At 48.1% G+C, this 15,261-nt stretch overlaps 1 protein-coding gene across 2 annotated transcripts in view; it reads right to left on the bottom strand.

Moving 5' to 3' along the window:
* Oca2 (OCA2 melanosomal transmembrane protein) overlaps nucleotides 1-899 on the bottom strand; it is a 208,881-nt gene extending 207,982 nt beyond the window's left edge. For both annotated transcript variants that reach the window (XM_041656427.1, XM_041656435.1), the window contains exon 1: nucleotides 655-899. In XM_041656427.1, coding sequence (XP_041512361.1) covers nucleotides 655-899 — 245 coding nt within the window. The remainder of the gene's footprint in view (nucleotides 1-654) is intronic.
* Between the last annotated feature and the right edge of the window lie 14,362 nt (nucleotides 900-15,261).

Here is a 15,261-nt window from a genome sequence, read left to right as displayed (position 1 = left end):
AAGTTTCAGAGAAGGCTCTGTCGACTGTAGCAAGGAGCTCAACGTTCCCTGAGTTAGCTGGACACAGTCACCCAAAGGGTGATGCTCTCAGCATTACCAAAAAGTATATAAAAAGCGAAAGCTAGGAATTTGTGGTGTGAACATTGATGTATAAGGTCTGTTCTCTTTACATGAACAAGTATTTTAAGGTTTATCAAAAGCTATTCTTGTATATGTCAGCTCAGGGATTTTTTCTCTCCCCCCACCCCCAATCATATTTGCCAATCCCTGCCTGCCCCAGCTCCCTCTTACCCAGGCTTCTTTGACTTAAAAAATTATTAAATTAATTCAAGTGCTATGTTTATAGAAACAAAGTATTTCCTAAGATATAGTTTACAGATACTTCCAAAATTATATACTATTTGGAATATTTTAAATATCGTGCGAAATCACCACAGCCTTAGACAACTCTTTCTGTTTTTATTATCATCTGAAGCTAAGTTTATTGTATTTTAAAAGTAGCCCTTGTCCAAAATAAACCAGGAAAGATATTAATGCTGAAAACGTTTTTATAAAATTTCTGGGAATCTTCCCCACAAAATGAAGGAAAGTGTATTTGTAAAAACTTAGTTTTTAGCAGCTCCATGCCTAGCCCATGGTCTGTTTCACACTCACCTCCCCTCCATGAGGAACGAGCTCAACTCTGAGTGTTCAGGAACACAGAGGCTCTTCCCAGCCGCCTGGCCAGCATAGGGGATGCAGGGGTCCGCTTGGCCATGCTGGTGGTTTCCGGTGGTGGGTCCTGCTGTCACCAGCCGTCCAGGGTCGGAGCATATTGGGACTGACACAGCAGAAGTCTGGAGGAGTTCCACCTCCAGTACGGCTGAGGTCAGCCTGATGTCTTTGTTCTCCAGATGCATGTCCTGTCGCCACTCCTTCTAGGTCAAACAGAAAGAAGCCACTTACTGCTGCTGCAAAGCAAACTCCGTACCACCAGAGGGTAGCTAAGACACAGCCCTTCTAGAAGGACACACAGGAGAAGTGTGTGTTTGTCTTCAAGACTGACAACACAGTACATTTCATACTAGCAATGGTCTGCACCTTCTATAATACACAATGCATTTTTTCAATTATGCAAATTTTTTAATTTTCATTTTATTTTTATTGTACAATATATTTTGATCATAGTCTTTTCCTCTCCCCCAGTTTCTCCCAGATCCCTCCCATCATACTACCCACCCAATTTCATATTCTTTTTCCCTCAAAAAAAAAACAAACAGCAATTAAAAAAATGAAAATCAAAACAAACTAAAATCACGTGTGCATACATGTGTGTGTGCGCGCACACACACATCCATGAAGGCCATTTTGTGTTTGCCAGCACTCTTGGCATTTGACCTGCCCTGGAGTGCTGATGATGCACCCAGTGTCACTCTGCTGGAGAAATCTGCTTTTCCTGTTTTCAGCAGTTGACAGTTGTGAACAGCCCATTGGTCAGGACCGGGACTTTGTGTCCAGTTTCCCTTTTCAGCGCTTGGATTTAGAATACAAAACATTTTAAGATGTGCCTAGTATGAAATACTGTGAAGCCATAAAAATTATGGAAAGGGCTGTTCAATGCTATTGGTAAATATTGAGAATATATAGGGGGCTGGAGAGATGATTCGGCAGTTAAGAGCACTGACTGCTCTTCCAGAGGACCAGGGTTCAAGTCCCAGCACCCACATGGCAGCTCACAACTATCTGTAACTCCAATCACAAGGGATCTGATATCCTCACACAGAAATACATGCAGATGAAACACCAATGCACATGAAATAAAAATAAGTTATTTTTTTAAAAGAAAGATGTTTCATTTAAAAGTTTTAATTTGAATCCCCTTGATCTCCTTATGGAGAACCTGGAAACAACCAAGATGCCCCTCAATGGAAGAATGGATAAAGAAAGTGTGGCACATTAGAGTACTACTCAGTGTTAAAAAACAATGACATCTTGAATTTTGCATGCAAATGGATGAAAATAGAAAACACTATCCTGAGTGAGATAACTCAGACCAAAAGATGAATATGATATGTACTCACTCATTAGTGGATTCTAGCCATAAACAAAGGACATTGAGTCTATAGTTCACGAGCCTAGAGAAGCCAAATAATAAGGTGAACCCAAAGAAAAACATATATAGACCCTCCTGGAAATTGGAAGCAGACAAGATCACTGGGCAAAAGTTGGGAGTGTGAGGGTGGAGGTAGGGTGGGGGGAAGGGGAGAGGGGGAGAGAGAAGGGAGAAGGGAAGGATCAGGGAGAGCTTGGGGGAGTGGGATGGTTGAGATGAAGGAAGGGCGGATATAGGAGCAGGGAAGAAGATATCTTAATTAAGGGAGCCATTTTAGGGTTGGCAAGAGACTTGGCTCTAGAGGGGATCCCAGGTGTCCATGGGGATTTCCCCAGCTAGGTCCTTGGGCAGCAGAGCAGAGGGTGCCTGAACTGGCCTTGTCCCATAGTCACACTGATGACTATCTTGAATATCACCATAGAACCTTCATCGGGCAATGGATGGAGAGAGAGACCCACATCGGAGCACTAGACTGAGCTCCCAAGGTCCAGTTGAAGAGCAGAAGGAGGGAGAAGATGAGCAAGGAAGTCAGGACCACGGAGGGTTGGTCCACCTACTGAGACAGTGTGCCTGAGCTAATGGGAGCGCACCAAGGCCAGCTCGACCGGGACTGATGGATCATGTGATCAAACTGGACTCTCTGAATGTGGCTGACAATGGGGGCTGACTGAGAAGCCATTGATAATGGCACTGGGACCTGTTTCTACTGCACGTACTGGTTTTTTGGGACCCTAGTCTATTTGGATGCACACCTTCCTAGGCCTGGATGTAGGGGGGAGGGCCTTGGACTTCCCACAGGGTAGGGTAACCTGCCTTCTCTTAAGACTGGAGGGGGAGGGAGGAGAGGGAGTGGGGGAGTGGGAGGGGAATGGGAGGAGGGGAGGAAGTGGAGATTTTGAATGGAAAATTAAATGTAAAAAAAGTTTTAAAAATATATATGAAAAAGACTATATGAAAGACAACCTATGCTGTGTGATATTCCTATGGAAACATGAATAGTTTACTGTACAATGCTTCAGAGCAAAATATCCTGCAAAGCATGGTACCTCTGACTAGGCTTTTAATGTCTTTCTTTCTTCCTTAAGGTGTTTACAATGTTTGCTCCTAATTGTATTGATATATATATATATATAATGTTGCTATAGAAATGAGAAAATACACTGTAACATCCCTTTGAGGCTATGTTTCAAACCATTTGCTACTTTTATTTTTCATATTTTATAGCACCCAATAACTCAAGCAATGATCTCCAGCTTTATAGCAACCCCGTTTGCTGTCAACATCTCTGTGGCACCAAGGATTCCTGTGTTCCTTGGTTGAGGCAGTTTTGAAACTCCGAGGAAGAAAAGCCGGTGCTTCTGCTGTAGGTAACACAGCATATGTGCCTGCAACTCCTGCTTACCAGGTTCGTCTGCGCAAACCGCAAGACACTCTGAGACAGATTCCTGAGGATCCACGCTAAGTAGGGGTTGAGCAAGACTCAGAACAGGCACAGGACAAGGATTTTGTAGCTACAGCTAAGTACCCTTGTGGCACACTTTAAATGTAGAGTGTCCGCAAACCACCACATGTGAAAGTCTTGGTCTTCAACTCTACTGAGAGAAAGCAGAAACTTATACAAGTAAGGTTTGGTGAGAGATCTTCAGGTCACTGGGGGGTGGGGGGGGCACATGCCTTTGAAGAAGACCGTGGGACCCTTTCTCTCTCCCTTCCTGAACATGCAATGATGGAATTTTCCTGCCATGTGCATATATGCTACCACAACCAAAGCATTGATGTCAGCCCATCTTAGACTTCCACCTGCAAAACTGCGAGCCAAGATAAGCATTTTCTCTGTGTAATATGCTTACCTTATACATTTTGCTGCAGTTCCGAGAAGCTGACTAACACAGCTAGACACACGCCTAGGGGAGCTAGAATTTATGTCAAATATGAAAAGGTACTAGCATTGAAAAGCCTACACATTTTGTACCCAGCTTTGGCTAGCCATGTTTGATGAAAACAACGTGTAGACCAATGTGACAGAGAGTGCAGGTGGGCTACACTTGTATCAAAGGATGAATAAAAAAGCAGTTGAGCTTGGTTCTTCCAAGACTTCCATCCCGGTCAGAACAAATCACATGTGTACATGTGTGTTACAAAGCACCAGTTATGTGGTCCAGCGGAGTCCCACATACAAAAACATAGGCTCCAATATGTGAATTTAAAACCAACATTGCAATATGCAAAGATGACTAATAAAAATTTTTCATTACTAAGGAAATGGCATTTAACAGATATTTTGAAACATTATAAATAGCTAGGTATGGTGGTTCATATCTATAATTCTGGAAATTGGGAGACAGAGGCGGAGGGATTGCAATGATTTGAAGCCGACCAGCCTGGGCTACAGAGTAAGATCCTATTTTTAAAGGTAAATAAAAGCAAAACCCTAAAACAATGGAAAATATGCCATGATAGGTTAAGAAAGAGGAGGGGCTAAAGGAAAGATTTATTTGAGCCTTACTGGTAGAAGTCTCCCCAGATCTTTTATCAAAAGACTCTACAGTTCTGTGATTAGCCCTAATTTAAGAGCATTATCTCCTGCCTGTGCTAAATACTATAGTACTTATAGAATATTTATTAAGATGGGTTTTGAGCTAAATACTTGAATCACCAACCTCAAATTCATATATTGCTATCTTCCTGCATGTGATAGTTAGGAGAGGGTCTATGGAGAGGTCTGGGGTTCAGTGTGTGTGTGTGTTAGGAGGGCGTCTATGGGGAAGACTTGGGTCTAGTGTGTGTGTGTTAGGAGGGGGTCTATGGGGAGAACTGGGATCGTGTGTGTGTGTGTGTGTGTGTGTGTGTGTGTGTGTGTGTGTGTTAGGAGGAGGTCTATGGAGAGGGCTGGGGTTTAGTATATGAACCTGACCATACTAGGGCTTGTGGTCTATCTAAGGAGGAAGGAGATAGTTAGAATGGAACTTGCATGAATAGCATCATTTTTTTTTCCTGAGAGTCTTCAAAGCTTGCTTCTCTTCTTGTCATGTGAGGACACTGACTGCACACTCCATACGAGAACCAGAATCTGCATATACTTTGATCTTAGACTACCTAGTTTCATAAAGTATGGGAAATAGTCGTTGTTGTTCAAGCTTCCCAGAGGCTGTTATCTTGTCCCTTGAATAAAAAGAACATGGTTTAGCCATGCAAGAGAATAATGATAATTAGTAAATATACTATGGGGCCCACACAACACAGTATAATTCAACAGCAAGCGACAATTTTGTGCAGACACCTGCCACTCTACAGAAGAAGCTACAGATATGATGGTCGGTGAAGGAATCAGCCAACACATAAATTGCCTAGCTTTACGTAAATGCAAAGCATTCGAGATAGACAAATCTACAAGGACATCAGGTCAGTAGGTCACAGAAAAGATGGGAATCTCTGCTATAGGCTTTGGATACTGATGGCTTCCTTCGCCTTTGGGTTGGTAGAAGCTAGTGATCTGTTAATGCATTATTCTAAAGGCTTTCACTTTAGAATGGATTAGTTAAAAAGACGCTGCACCCAATACAGAAAGTAGACCCTACAGGGCCACTAAAGGTAACTCAATATAATCTGAGTCTCGATTGGCACCATTTCACCCCTCCGCAATCACAAAGCTCTAGTCAATCAATCGTTCACCTTGAGTATTTAGGGCAGGTGCGGCTTCTTTTCTGAGAGCATCGAGTCCCACCCACACCACCCAGGAATTCCCTCCTGGACTTCTTTCTCAACATTGATAGACGTTTCTGCCAAAATGGGAACAAATTCACAGGTTCAGTGCATTTGTGTTTAAGTGAAGGGGTGCATCTGTATCCCAGGAAGCCCATGGACACGGCAAGATGTATGAGCTTACAAAGTGCGAACTCGGTGAAAGAAACAAATCTCAAAAGGCCACACACTGTCTGGTCCCACATGTCGGCCTCCATGAGATGGATGACTACAGGAGAGACGGGAAGGGTAGATCAGTGCAGCTGAGCAGGGATAGAGTGTGGGCAAGAGCACACAAGGACCACGCAGGGGTTAGGATGCCCTGGACCCTGGCCACGTCAAGAGCACACAAGGACCACGCAGAGGTTAAGGTGCCCTGGACCCTGGCCACGTCAAGAGCACATGAGGACCACGCAGGGATTAAGGTGCCCTGGACCCTGGTCACGTCAAGAGCACACGACGACCACGAAGGGGTTAGGATGCCCTGGACCCTGGCCACATCAAGAGCATAAGAGAACCACACAGGGGTTAGAATGCCCTGGACAGTGGCCACGTCAAAAGCATGCACAAGAGGACCATGCAGGGGTTAAGGTGCCCTGGACCCTGGTCACGTCAATGTCTGTGTCCTGGTTGTAACGGCCCACTATAAGTCTTGCAAGCTTTTAGCAGTAAAAGACATGGGCTTCAGGCCACACGGGATCTCTCTGGATTATCTTTTGAGTGTATAGCAGGCATTCTTCATCCGGCTGCCAGGTTCTTTTCTCCTCCACTCCCCTCAAGCCTACCTCCTCCAGGCTTCTGCCCTCCCACCTTGATGGCCAATACTTCTGTGAGAGTCACCACTAACTTCTGAGGTCCACCCAACTCTCAGGCTCCCAGAAGCTAGTCCACAACTGCTGAGGTTTGGACTCGAGGTGCTTCTCTGGGGTTTTTCTAGTTCTTCTACTAGCTCCTCCTACTCTTACTGGCTTCACTCAGAGCCCAGAAGCCTCCCCAAGAGACCCCACCACAGCTTTCGATATCAGTCACCCAATGGAAATGGTCCCCAATGAGCATCCCCTGAGCTCGGCCATCTCCAATGGACACACTCAATATCCAGACTCGGCATGCGCGATTCTGCAGTTGTTTGCCCACTTCCTGTGGCCTTCTCTTGGAGGGATGCTGCAGGCACGGCTTACCTGACACACACGTTGCATCTAGTTCTTCCAAACACATCCTACATCCAGATGGGAACGCCTGGGCATCACCTCTAACAGTGAAACACCCGAGTCCTAGCCTGTCCTCTGGGAATCCAACCCATGACCAGTCTTGGGAACTTCCATACTGCCACGATCTGGCCTCTGGAGTCACTCTGCCACCCTAAGACCCATCCGTCCTTGAGGGAGGGGAGGGGTCCAATCCCCTCAGTTCCTAGCATGAGCACTGCCTGGTGTTCACAGCCGCAGCTTGGCTGAGCTCTACCGAATACCATGTTACGGGCTCCCTGCCAGGAGCATGTAATATTCACCCTGAAGACTTCATACGTGAGGACATGGCCTTGTACCTCAGGCTGGCCACAGACAGCTTTCTCAGCAAAATTTACACCCCCCTCCAAAAAATCAATTATCAATCAATCAATCAATCAATAACTTAATCATTCTTGCATTTTAAGGAAAACAAATAGATTCCATGGGGTTTTTTTTAAAAAGAAAATAATATATGGTTCAGACTCAGGGGAATCTTGCACCCTCTACCCCTCTTTGCGGCTGCTACCCTCCTCCTCCGAGTTCTGCCCCCCCTCCACCAGCCTGTGGCAGCACACCCCCAACCCTGATGGGTGCAGTCAAGCTCCCTCAGTGCTGCCAGGCCAGCAAGGCCATCCATGCATACCTCAGCAAGCAGCTCCTTGGTAAACTACCAGCCCCTGCTATTCTGATCTGGGGCGGGAGGGGGGTGGGGGGGGGCGCTGATGCCTTCTTATCCCACCCTCTGCCAAACAGGACACGGAAGCTGGATCACTCGATGTCTCCCTGTCCCCGATCCATTCGGGATCCTGCACATTCTCGTTAGTGCCTGTTCTCCTCTGTGCAGAACATCACAGTCCCAGACCATCCTGTGTGCGCAGAGCTGTTGCAGGGATGAGCCTGCCAGGTTGGCTATGACCCTACACTCGTTTCATGTGGGGCCTAGGCACGCTCCCAGTCAAAGCAGCTGAGTTTGGGGAAGCCTTGCTAGCTCAGGAAATCCAGGATGCGCAGAGTCAAATGCACATCACGCCAAGGGCAGCTAAGTTGAGCCGTTCTGCTGTCCCTCTGCAAGGGCAGGACGCAGACCGCGGCTCTGTTCGTTTCTATTTGATTTTCTTTTTTCCAGCCTGTGCCCTTGATGGAAACTTCTCAGTCATTCAACCAAATGGCATGGCTATTCATCTCTTCTTCTTTTAAAGGGTCCTCTTGCAACCATGAAGGACAGCCTAGGGCAACCCAAGCAGGTGACCCTCTCTCTACAGCAAGGGGTCTTAGGGTGAAAGGGGCTTCATTCTAGAAACACCCACAGGGCCTCCAGATCAGAGACAGTGCCCTTATGGGGATCTGAGCTCCCGGAAAGGAAGAGAAAGCCATGCAAAATGCACAGTGATGGCCTGGGCTCCTGACTTGCTCAGAACCAGACCCCACATGCAGCAAAGGCCATCAGCCCCTTGAACTCCAGGGGCTCTGTTTTCCACCCGCTGCTGTGCTGGCTTTCCTTGGCACACCCTGCAGCTCATCTTGGAAACTCTGAACCTTGCCTGAAATAGGAGAGACCCAAGCCCCACCCGAGTCTGAATCCCCCTGCACTGCTGAATCTGTCCACACCCTGCATCAGCTGAAGCAGGCCAGGCTTGAGCACGGTCCCTCTGCAGAACTCAACCAGTTAAGTTCTCTGTATCACTGGAGGTTCTTGGATCTTGGATAATATTTGTTCCCAGGCTAGGACAAGCCCTCTAGTAGAGGGTGGCAGGACCTCTCAAGGTACCAGGGCATGCCTCTGCCCACCCTAGGAGGGACAGTCAGAAAGATGACAAAAATTCCGCATCAGAATGCTGGGAAAGCCAATATCCTGCAAGGTCAGAAAACTGACCGCTTAAGGCAATTGATGGTGGGGTGCTCTCTTGTCTCCCATACAACAGAACAGGCACACCAGGCTCCCCCCTTCCCCAGCTGTTTCCTAACTATAGAGGGACTTTCTACCCTGGCATGTCTGAGCTCTCATTGCAGGCTTCCTTCCTTCTACCTCCAAATAAAAGACCTTTCTTCCAGCTCCTGGGAGACCTTATTCTCACCTATGACACTCCCACCCCTACCCCCACAGCTCCTCTGCAGCCCAGACCACTGTGTCCTCTTTGCTTCTTGTTTCTGTGGAAGCGAAGATGCTCAGATGCCTCCAGACTCACAAACACTTCCCTTACAGATCCCATGGTACCCCCATGCCTGATCCTACCACATACCCAAATCCACTATCTCCGTGTCTCGCATTCTCCCTGAAGATCCATCGCTAGCAAAACGCTCCCTGCCCCGACCCAGCAGCCCCTTTGGGTTTCATGGTTGTGGATTTTTGTTTTGCTTTGAGACAAGCAGGACTTTTTCAGCAGGGGGTTTTTGTGAGCCCTCATTTCTTGCTTCCTAGCCCACACCGTCTTTTCAAACTACATGTTTGGCCATATACTGGCTAAGGCGGGGACATTGTTGGTCTCCAGTGGTACTCACAATAGTTCCTCATGTCCTTAGGAACTCAGCTAACTGAACCATGAGGTTGGGGTGTCGAGGAAACTTAAGCTCTTCAGTCAACCTCATTTTACACCCCCACATGAACAACTGCGCTCTAGAGTTTGTAAGCCCAGCCTGAACTCCTCCCCTGCCCTCTGGAGCTTTAGCGGCTTCCACAGGAGACTTGGTATCAACAGCTACACTGGAACTCATAGACACCCAGCCTCAGTCAGCCTTGTTACCAGCACTGCTCAGGCAATAGCCAGCACACGCACCTCAGGTGGGAACGGGCTTTCCGTGGTGGTGTCAGTGGGTAGCTGCAGTTCACAGTGACTAGCTCAACCCCAGGCTTTGTAGAATTGTCACATTGGTTTAAGTCAGTGTTTTACAAACATCACCGCAGGTTAAAGATGCTGAGCGAGCCTTACAAGTCAGAGGAACGTAACTGGGCCCCAGGGCTCCGATTTCCCAAGGGTGTCGCTCAGACTTCTGTGCTGAATAACCACGTCAAGGGAAAGAGCTGGCTGTGCGAAACCCGTTCATTTCCCTGGGTGTGACCAGATGACAGGCAGCAGCTTTGAGGGCCTTAATGGTCTCACTTCAGTGAGTTCCATTCCAAAGAGATGCCTAAGGGCTAGGCTCTCATTTCCAACTTCCCTTCCTCATCCCCCTTTGTCTTCCATGGAGCTATCGGCTGAGACATTGCTGCTGCTGCCGCCGCCGCCACCGCCCACTGCTGGACCCCCCATTAAATGCTCAGACAAACTGCTCTGCACATTTCCATCATCCACCTGTTACCCTGCTAGCATCCCAGAATAGGAAGCTATTCCCTCCCAACTCCCAGCCACCATTTTACCTGATGGCTTGCCTGATCTTCCTCCAACAGTGAAGTCTAGTGTCCAAATCCAAAGGCTCTGAGTAATGGCTGGGACAACAGCCCTAGTCAGATTTCTCAGCAGGCACTGGCAGCCCTGGGAGGTTGGGTAGCATGTGCTCCTCCCCCCCCCCACTGGCCACACCCACCACCGACCTTTACAGAGCTAGAAGTCTCAGTGCTTCCAACCCCCACTTGAGAATGGTCCAGCAGCATGAGAGGGCCTCAGTGAACTCTGGGAAGTAGAGAGTCTTGCTGCAGAAATCAGGCTTCTGTAAAATCCCAGCCCCGTGCATCAAGCTCAAGCCCCACTTCTCAAGGGGGCCAAGGACGTGGCAGATTTTTTCTTAAAACAATCATTGAGGAAATGTAAGCTGTTCTGCATGTTAAGAACTCTCTACTGGAGATGATAAACTTTCTCCTTCCCTTGTTCTCCTTCAACTCAGGACTCGCAAGGTAGCAGGAAGTGCCTGAGGTTACACCCGAGGAAAGCTCGGTCATATAACACACATGAACATGAACAGATAAGCCAAGTCTGCTCACAGAACTTAAAAGCTGCACGGAAACACACAAACTCTATACAAATACCCAGAAACCTTATAGAACGTTGAGACACAGAGAAACAGACTACACACGCTTAATACACATAATACACACATGAAATGCATACATACACGGAGACACAAGCACCAAATCAGGCACACGACACACGTACATACATAAACTACAAGATAGCACAGATGCCCACAATAGAGCTCCCTGACACCTCCCTACAGGTCAGCAAAGGGTCAGAGCAGTCTCTGCTGTGACCCAAGGAGCTGCTTCCCCTCCCCCAGCATCACGGATTTTAAAAATTTAAATGTGTGTGTGTGTATGTATGTGTCTGTGTGTCTATGTATGTGTGTATGTGTGTGTGCATGTGTGTGTCTGTGTATATATATGTGTGTGTGCATGTGTCTGTGTGTGTATATGTGTGTGTGCGTGTGTGTCTGTGTATATGTGTGTGTGCGTGTGTGTCTGTGTATATGTGTGTGTGCGTGTGTGTCTGTGTGTATATGTGTGTGCGTGTGTGTGTATCTGTGTGCGTGTGTGTGTGTGTATCTGTGTGCATGTGTGCCACAGGACATACTTAGCTAGGCGACAACTTACAGTAACCAATTTTTTCCTTCCACCACGTGGCTTTCAGTGACCACAGTCAGATTACTGGGTTGGGCATCAAGAGTCTGCACCTTGTTGAGCCATTTTGCTTGCCCCATTTCGAGATTTTGGGGTAGCTTCTATAAGTGAGCCTGCCAGAGAGGCTCAGTCAAGCCTTACAGCTGCCCTTCAGAGCCAATATGGTCTATTTCTGAGGTCTTGCCTGGTTCAAGCTTCTGGTGGGGAAAGCCCCATGCCGAACTTCTCACAGTCAGAACCTGATAAGGAACTTGTGGAAAGGAGTCGACACCCTCCCCCCGCCACAGCAACTGTGCTGCCCACTGTATGTGGACTACTTCTCCGTACATAGAAATGGCCTGGAGCACCACACACAGGCACATTACCCGCAGGCGCTGGGCGCTACACAGGAATTGGCTGAAGCTCAGAGGCTCTTGGCTCTGTCTTCAAAGCAATAGCACAAAAAGCCTCCTTATAGGAGGAGCTCAGGAATCTCCCGGGGAGAATCATTTATTCCTGGAGCCTGGTTGTGGTTAGGAATACTTCATTTTTAAAACATTTAAAGATTTAATTTAATAGTGTGTATGTGCACACGTGTATGTGCGTTTGCGTGTGTGCGTGTGTGCGTGTGTGTTGAATGTGTGTGTGCACCTGTGTTTGCGTGTGTGCGTGTGTGCGTGTGTGTTGAATGTGTGTGTGCACCTGTGTGTGCATGTGTGTGCATGCGTGTGTGTGCATGTGTGTGGGTACCCACAGAGGCCAGAAGAAGGCAGCTGGAGTTAGAGGTGATTGTGAGCTGCCTCACATGGGTGCTGGGAATCGAACATGGGTCCTCTGCAAGAGCAGCAAAAACTCTTGACCACTGAGCCATCTCTCCAGCCCCCAATTTTTTTAACTTTTACTTTTTAAATATTGCTTATTTATTCTTTGACAATTCATACCTGTACACAATGTTTCTTGATCCTGTCCGCCCCAATATCCCCCAACACGCCCCTTCCCCCCTCCATATCATCTCCTTTTATCTTATAACTGATTGGGTTCAATTAGTATCACCTGCTGATCTCATACACACAGGTAACGGCGGCTGCAGTGAGATCACGCGTGCAACAGGCAAGTCACATGCAGAAGACAGCCTTTTGTAGCCTTACTCACAGGTCTCCAGCTCATATGGTCTTTCTGTCCCCTCTTCTACCACATTCTCTGAGCCTTGGGGTATAGGAGTTGATATACGCGCCCCATTAGGACTGGGCACCCCAAGTCACTCATTCTCAGCACTCTGACTGTTGCCCACTGCAGAAGAAGCTTCTCCAGCCAAGGTTGAGAGCCCTGCTAGACGTCTGTAAGACACGGGCTTTAAACCAAAGCACATTACGTAGTGATGGAGGGATAAGGGCTGCCCAATCAGTGGGGACCCATTGTGTCCACAGCACAAGGACACCAACACCCCATTTCTGCATGAAGAAGAGCCCAAGCTTGCTGTGGTCGCCCCTACCGAGATGTTTGTAGATGTCCCAGTCCAGGCGGATCAGGTCCACACCTGGCTCATGGTCGCTATGCATGGCAACCTGGCTGTGCGGCAGAAAGCATTGGGGGTCTACCATAAGGATTATAACCAAGAACGGTGCAAACACTGCCAAACATCAGCCTTCCTGTGCCTCACAGATACTGCTTGTGCAGCTGGCGACTGTTTGCCGTGGACTCCATTCCCTAACTCTGCCGATGGATTATATGACCTTAACCCTGGAGAAAATCCTACCCCTGTTGTGGATTGGCTCAGACAACCAGATTGTCATACCCTAAACCAGTAGACTGGGACCTCTGGGGAGAGACATGATCAGGCTCCCACAAACAAAATCTTTGCGATCAGTAGCCAGCCACTTAGGTACCATCTGTTTCCAGCGCTCTTAGCTGGAGCAATCAGTTCTCATGGCTGATAGGGGAGTGTCTAGATGGCAGATTCTTGGCAGCTACGAGTGAGTACTGAACGAAAACGGTAGCCTTTGAATTCTGCAGGGGCACAACTCAAGGGTCGCCTAGGAGCCTTACAAAGAAAACAGGCTCCCTCAGTCAGAAGTGATTAGGGCCAATCCTAGCAATCTCAATTTTCGCCTGAAGTGCAAAGAGGGGTTCAGGTACAAAACAAGATATGACCATATCTTTGTATGGCTCAGAATATTCTAGAAAGAAATTCCAAATAAGAGTTCCTTTATGTAACATTGAAATCAAGCCTGTACCTAAAAGTGGTTTTTAAGTACCCGGATGTAAACCTAGCATGTTTATAGAATCCCTTTGCTCAGGATGTGAATATGTGTGTGCATATATTTTGGTGTGTCGGGGAGCCAATGAAGGCAGCCTTCCTTTCTTGCTCTTAACTATCATGGGATCCACACGGGGACCTCAGTACCAGGACCACACCTATCTCTATAGGGAATCCCGCCAGGACAAATGGCCAGCCAAATGCCTATGGCCACTCAGATATGTTGGCAAGAATAGGCACAAGAGGCCAAGGATGAGTCCCATATTGGTGGTAATGTGTCACACGTGTAGGGCATGTGGCTTATGTCACCCATAGCAGAGCTGGGGTTTCACGATTGCCTAGGAAGGGTCGGAGCTATCCTGAGGGACACCTAGGAAGGCCAGGCCCCTTGTATGAGAAGGTTCTCTTCACCCTGCACCACCCAAGGCACACCTCTGCGGACAGAAATGGCTGGGGTCCCTCCAACAGCCAGGAAGAGGCTCCTGGGACTTTCCGAGAGGCAGCTCCACTCACTGGCCCACCATCCCTCCTCGCTTCCAGCCTCATGCTCCTGGCCCAGTCACCGACCCTTGAGCCTCACCACCTCTCCGGTGTGACTGGTGCAGGTTTCATTCTGTGCAAAGTCAGCAAGAAAAGCGAGTTCACAGGACCCCCTGACCCTGAGGTCAGAAGCCCCCAGAGCTGGTTTCTGCCAAAGGTGGTGACCCTCCGCAGCGCGTCCCGCAGTGGGGGCGGGGCAGAGGGAGGGGCTTGGACTCCTTAGCTGCACCTGCCACTCCCTGGAGTCACAGCTTTCTCACAGCCTTGTTCTCTCACCCTAAAAGGATTCTACCTGAACGATGCGGATGCGATCTGAGTCAGGAAAGAAATGCTTAGGCAGCGACCACGGCTGTCATGTCACTAATCAGCTTATGTTAATGCCAGAACTTGAGCTTCACCAAGGAGACTGGCAAAGGATCACAAGACCCAAGGCTACAAGGCCAACTTCTGCTCCCAGGAATCTCACACTCACGTGTTCCCCGGGCTGCTCTGGTGGACTAATCCTTGTGGAGATTCTCTGTGCGCAGTGAGGCCCAGCGCACGGCTCAGGCTTGGGTGCCTTTGGAGTCAGCCGGTCAGCTCCACGAACTGACCTCAAAGCCGATCAAAGAGGATTTCACAAAGAACGCCGGCATTTCTAAAAGGGACCCCGTTCCACAGACCTCTCTCCTTCAAAGGGTTTGCAGGTCAGATAGCATACATTACATGGACTTAGAGCGCTCTCACTAGGAGGCCTAGACTTTTAATTAAACCTGAGGACAGTCGGGAGTAACCACAGACTGGGCACAGACCTTGCTGGCAAAAACAAACCCATCTAGGCAAAATCGCATCCATTGAACATAATATAAGCCAGGCATTGCTACTGCAAACCCTCTTG

Source organism: Microtus oregoni, unplaced genomic scaffold, assembly GCF_018167655.1.
Source record: "Microtus oregoni isolate MIOR12 unplaced genomic scaffold, Mior012 000000F_ref0000247, whole genome shotgun sequence".
NCBI classification, from domain to species: domain Eukaryota; kingdom Metazoa; phylum Chordata; class Mammalia; order Rodentia; family Cricetidae; genus Microtus; species Microtus oregoni.
Note: the sequence above shows the minus strand (reverse complement) of the source record. Positions and strands in the feature narration are given on the sequence as shown.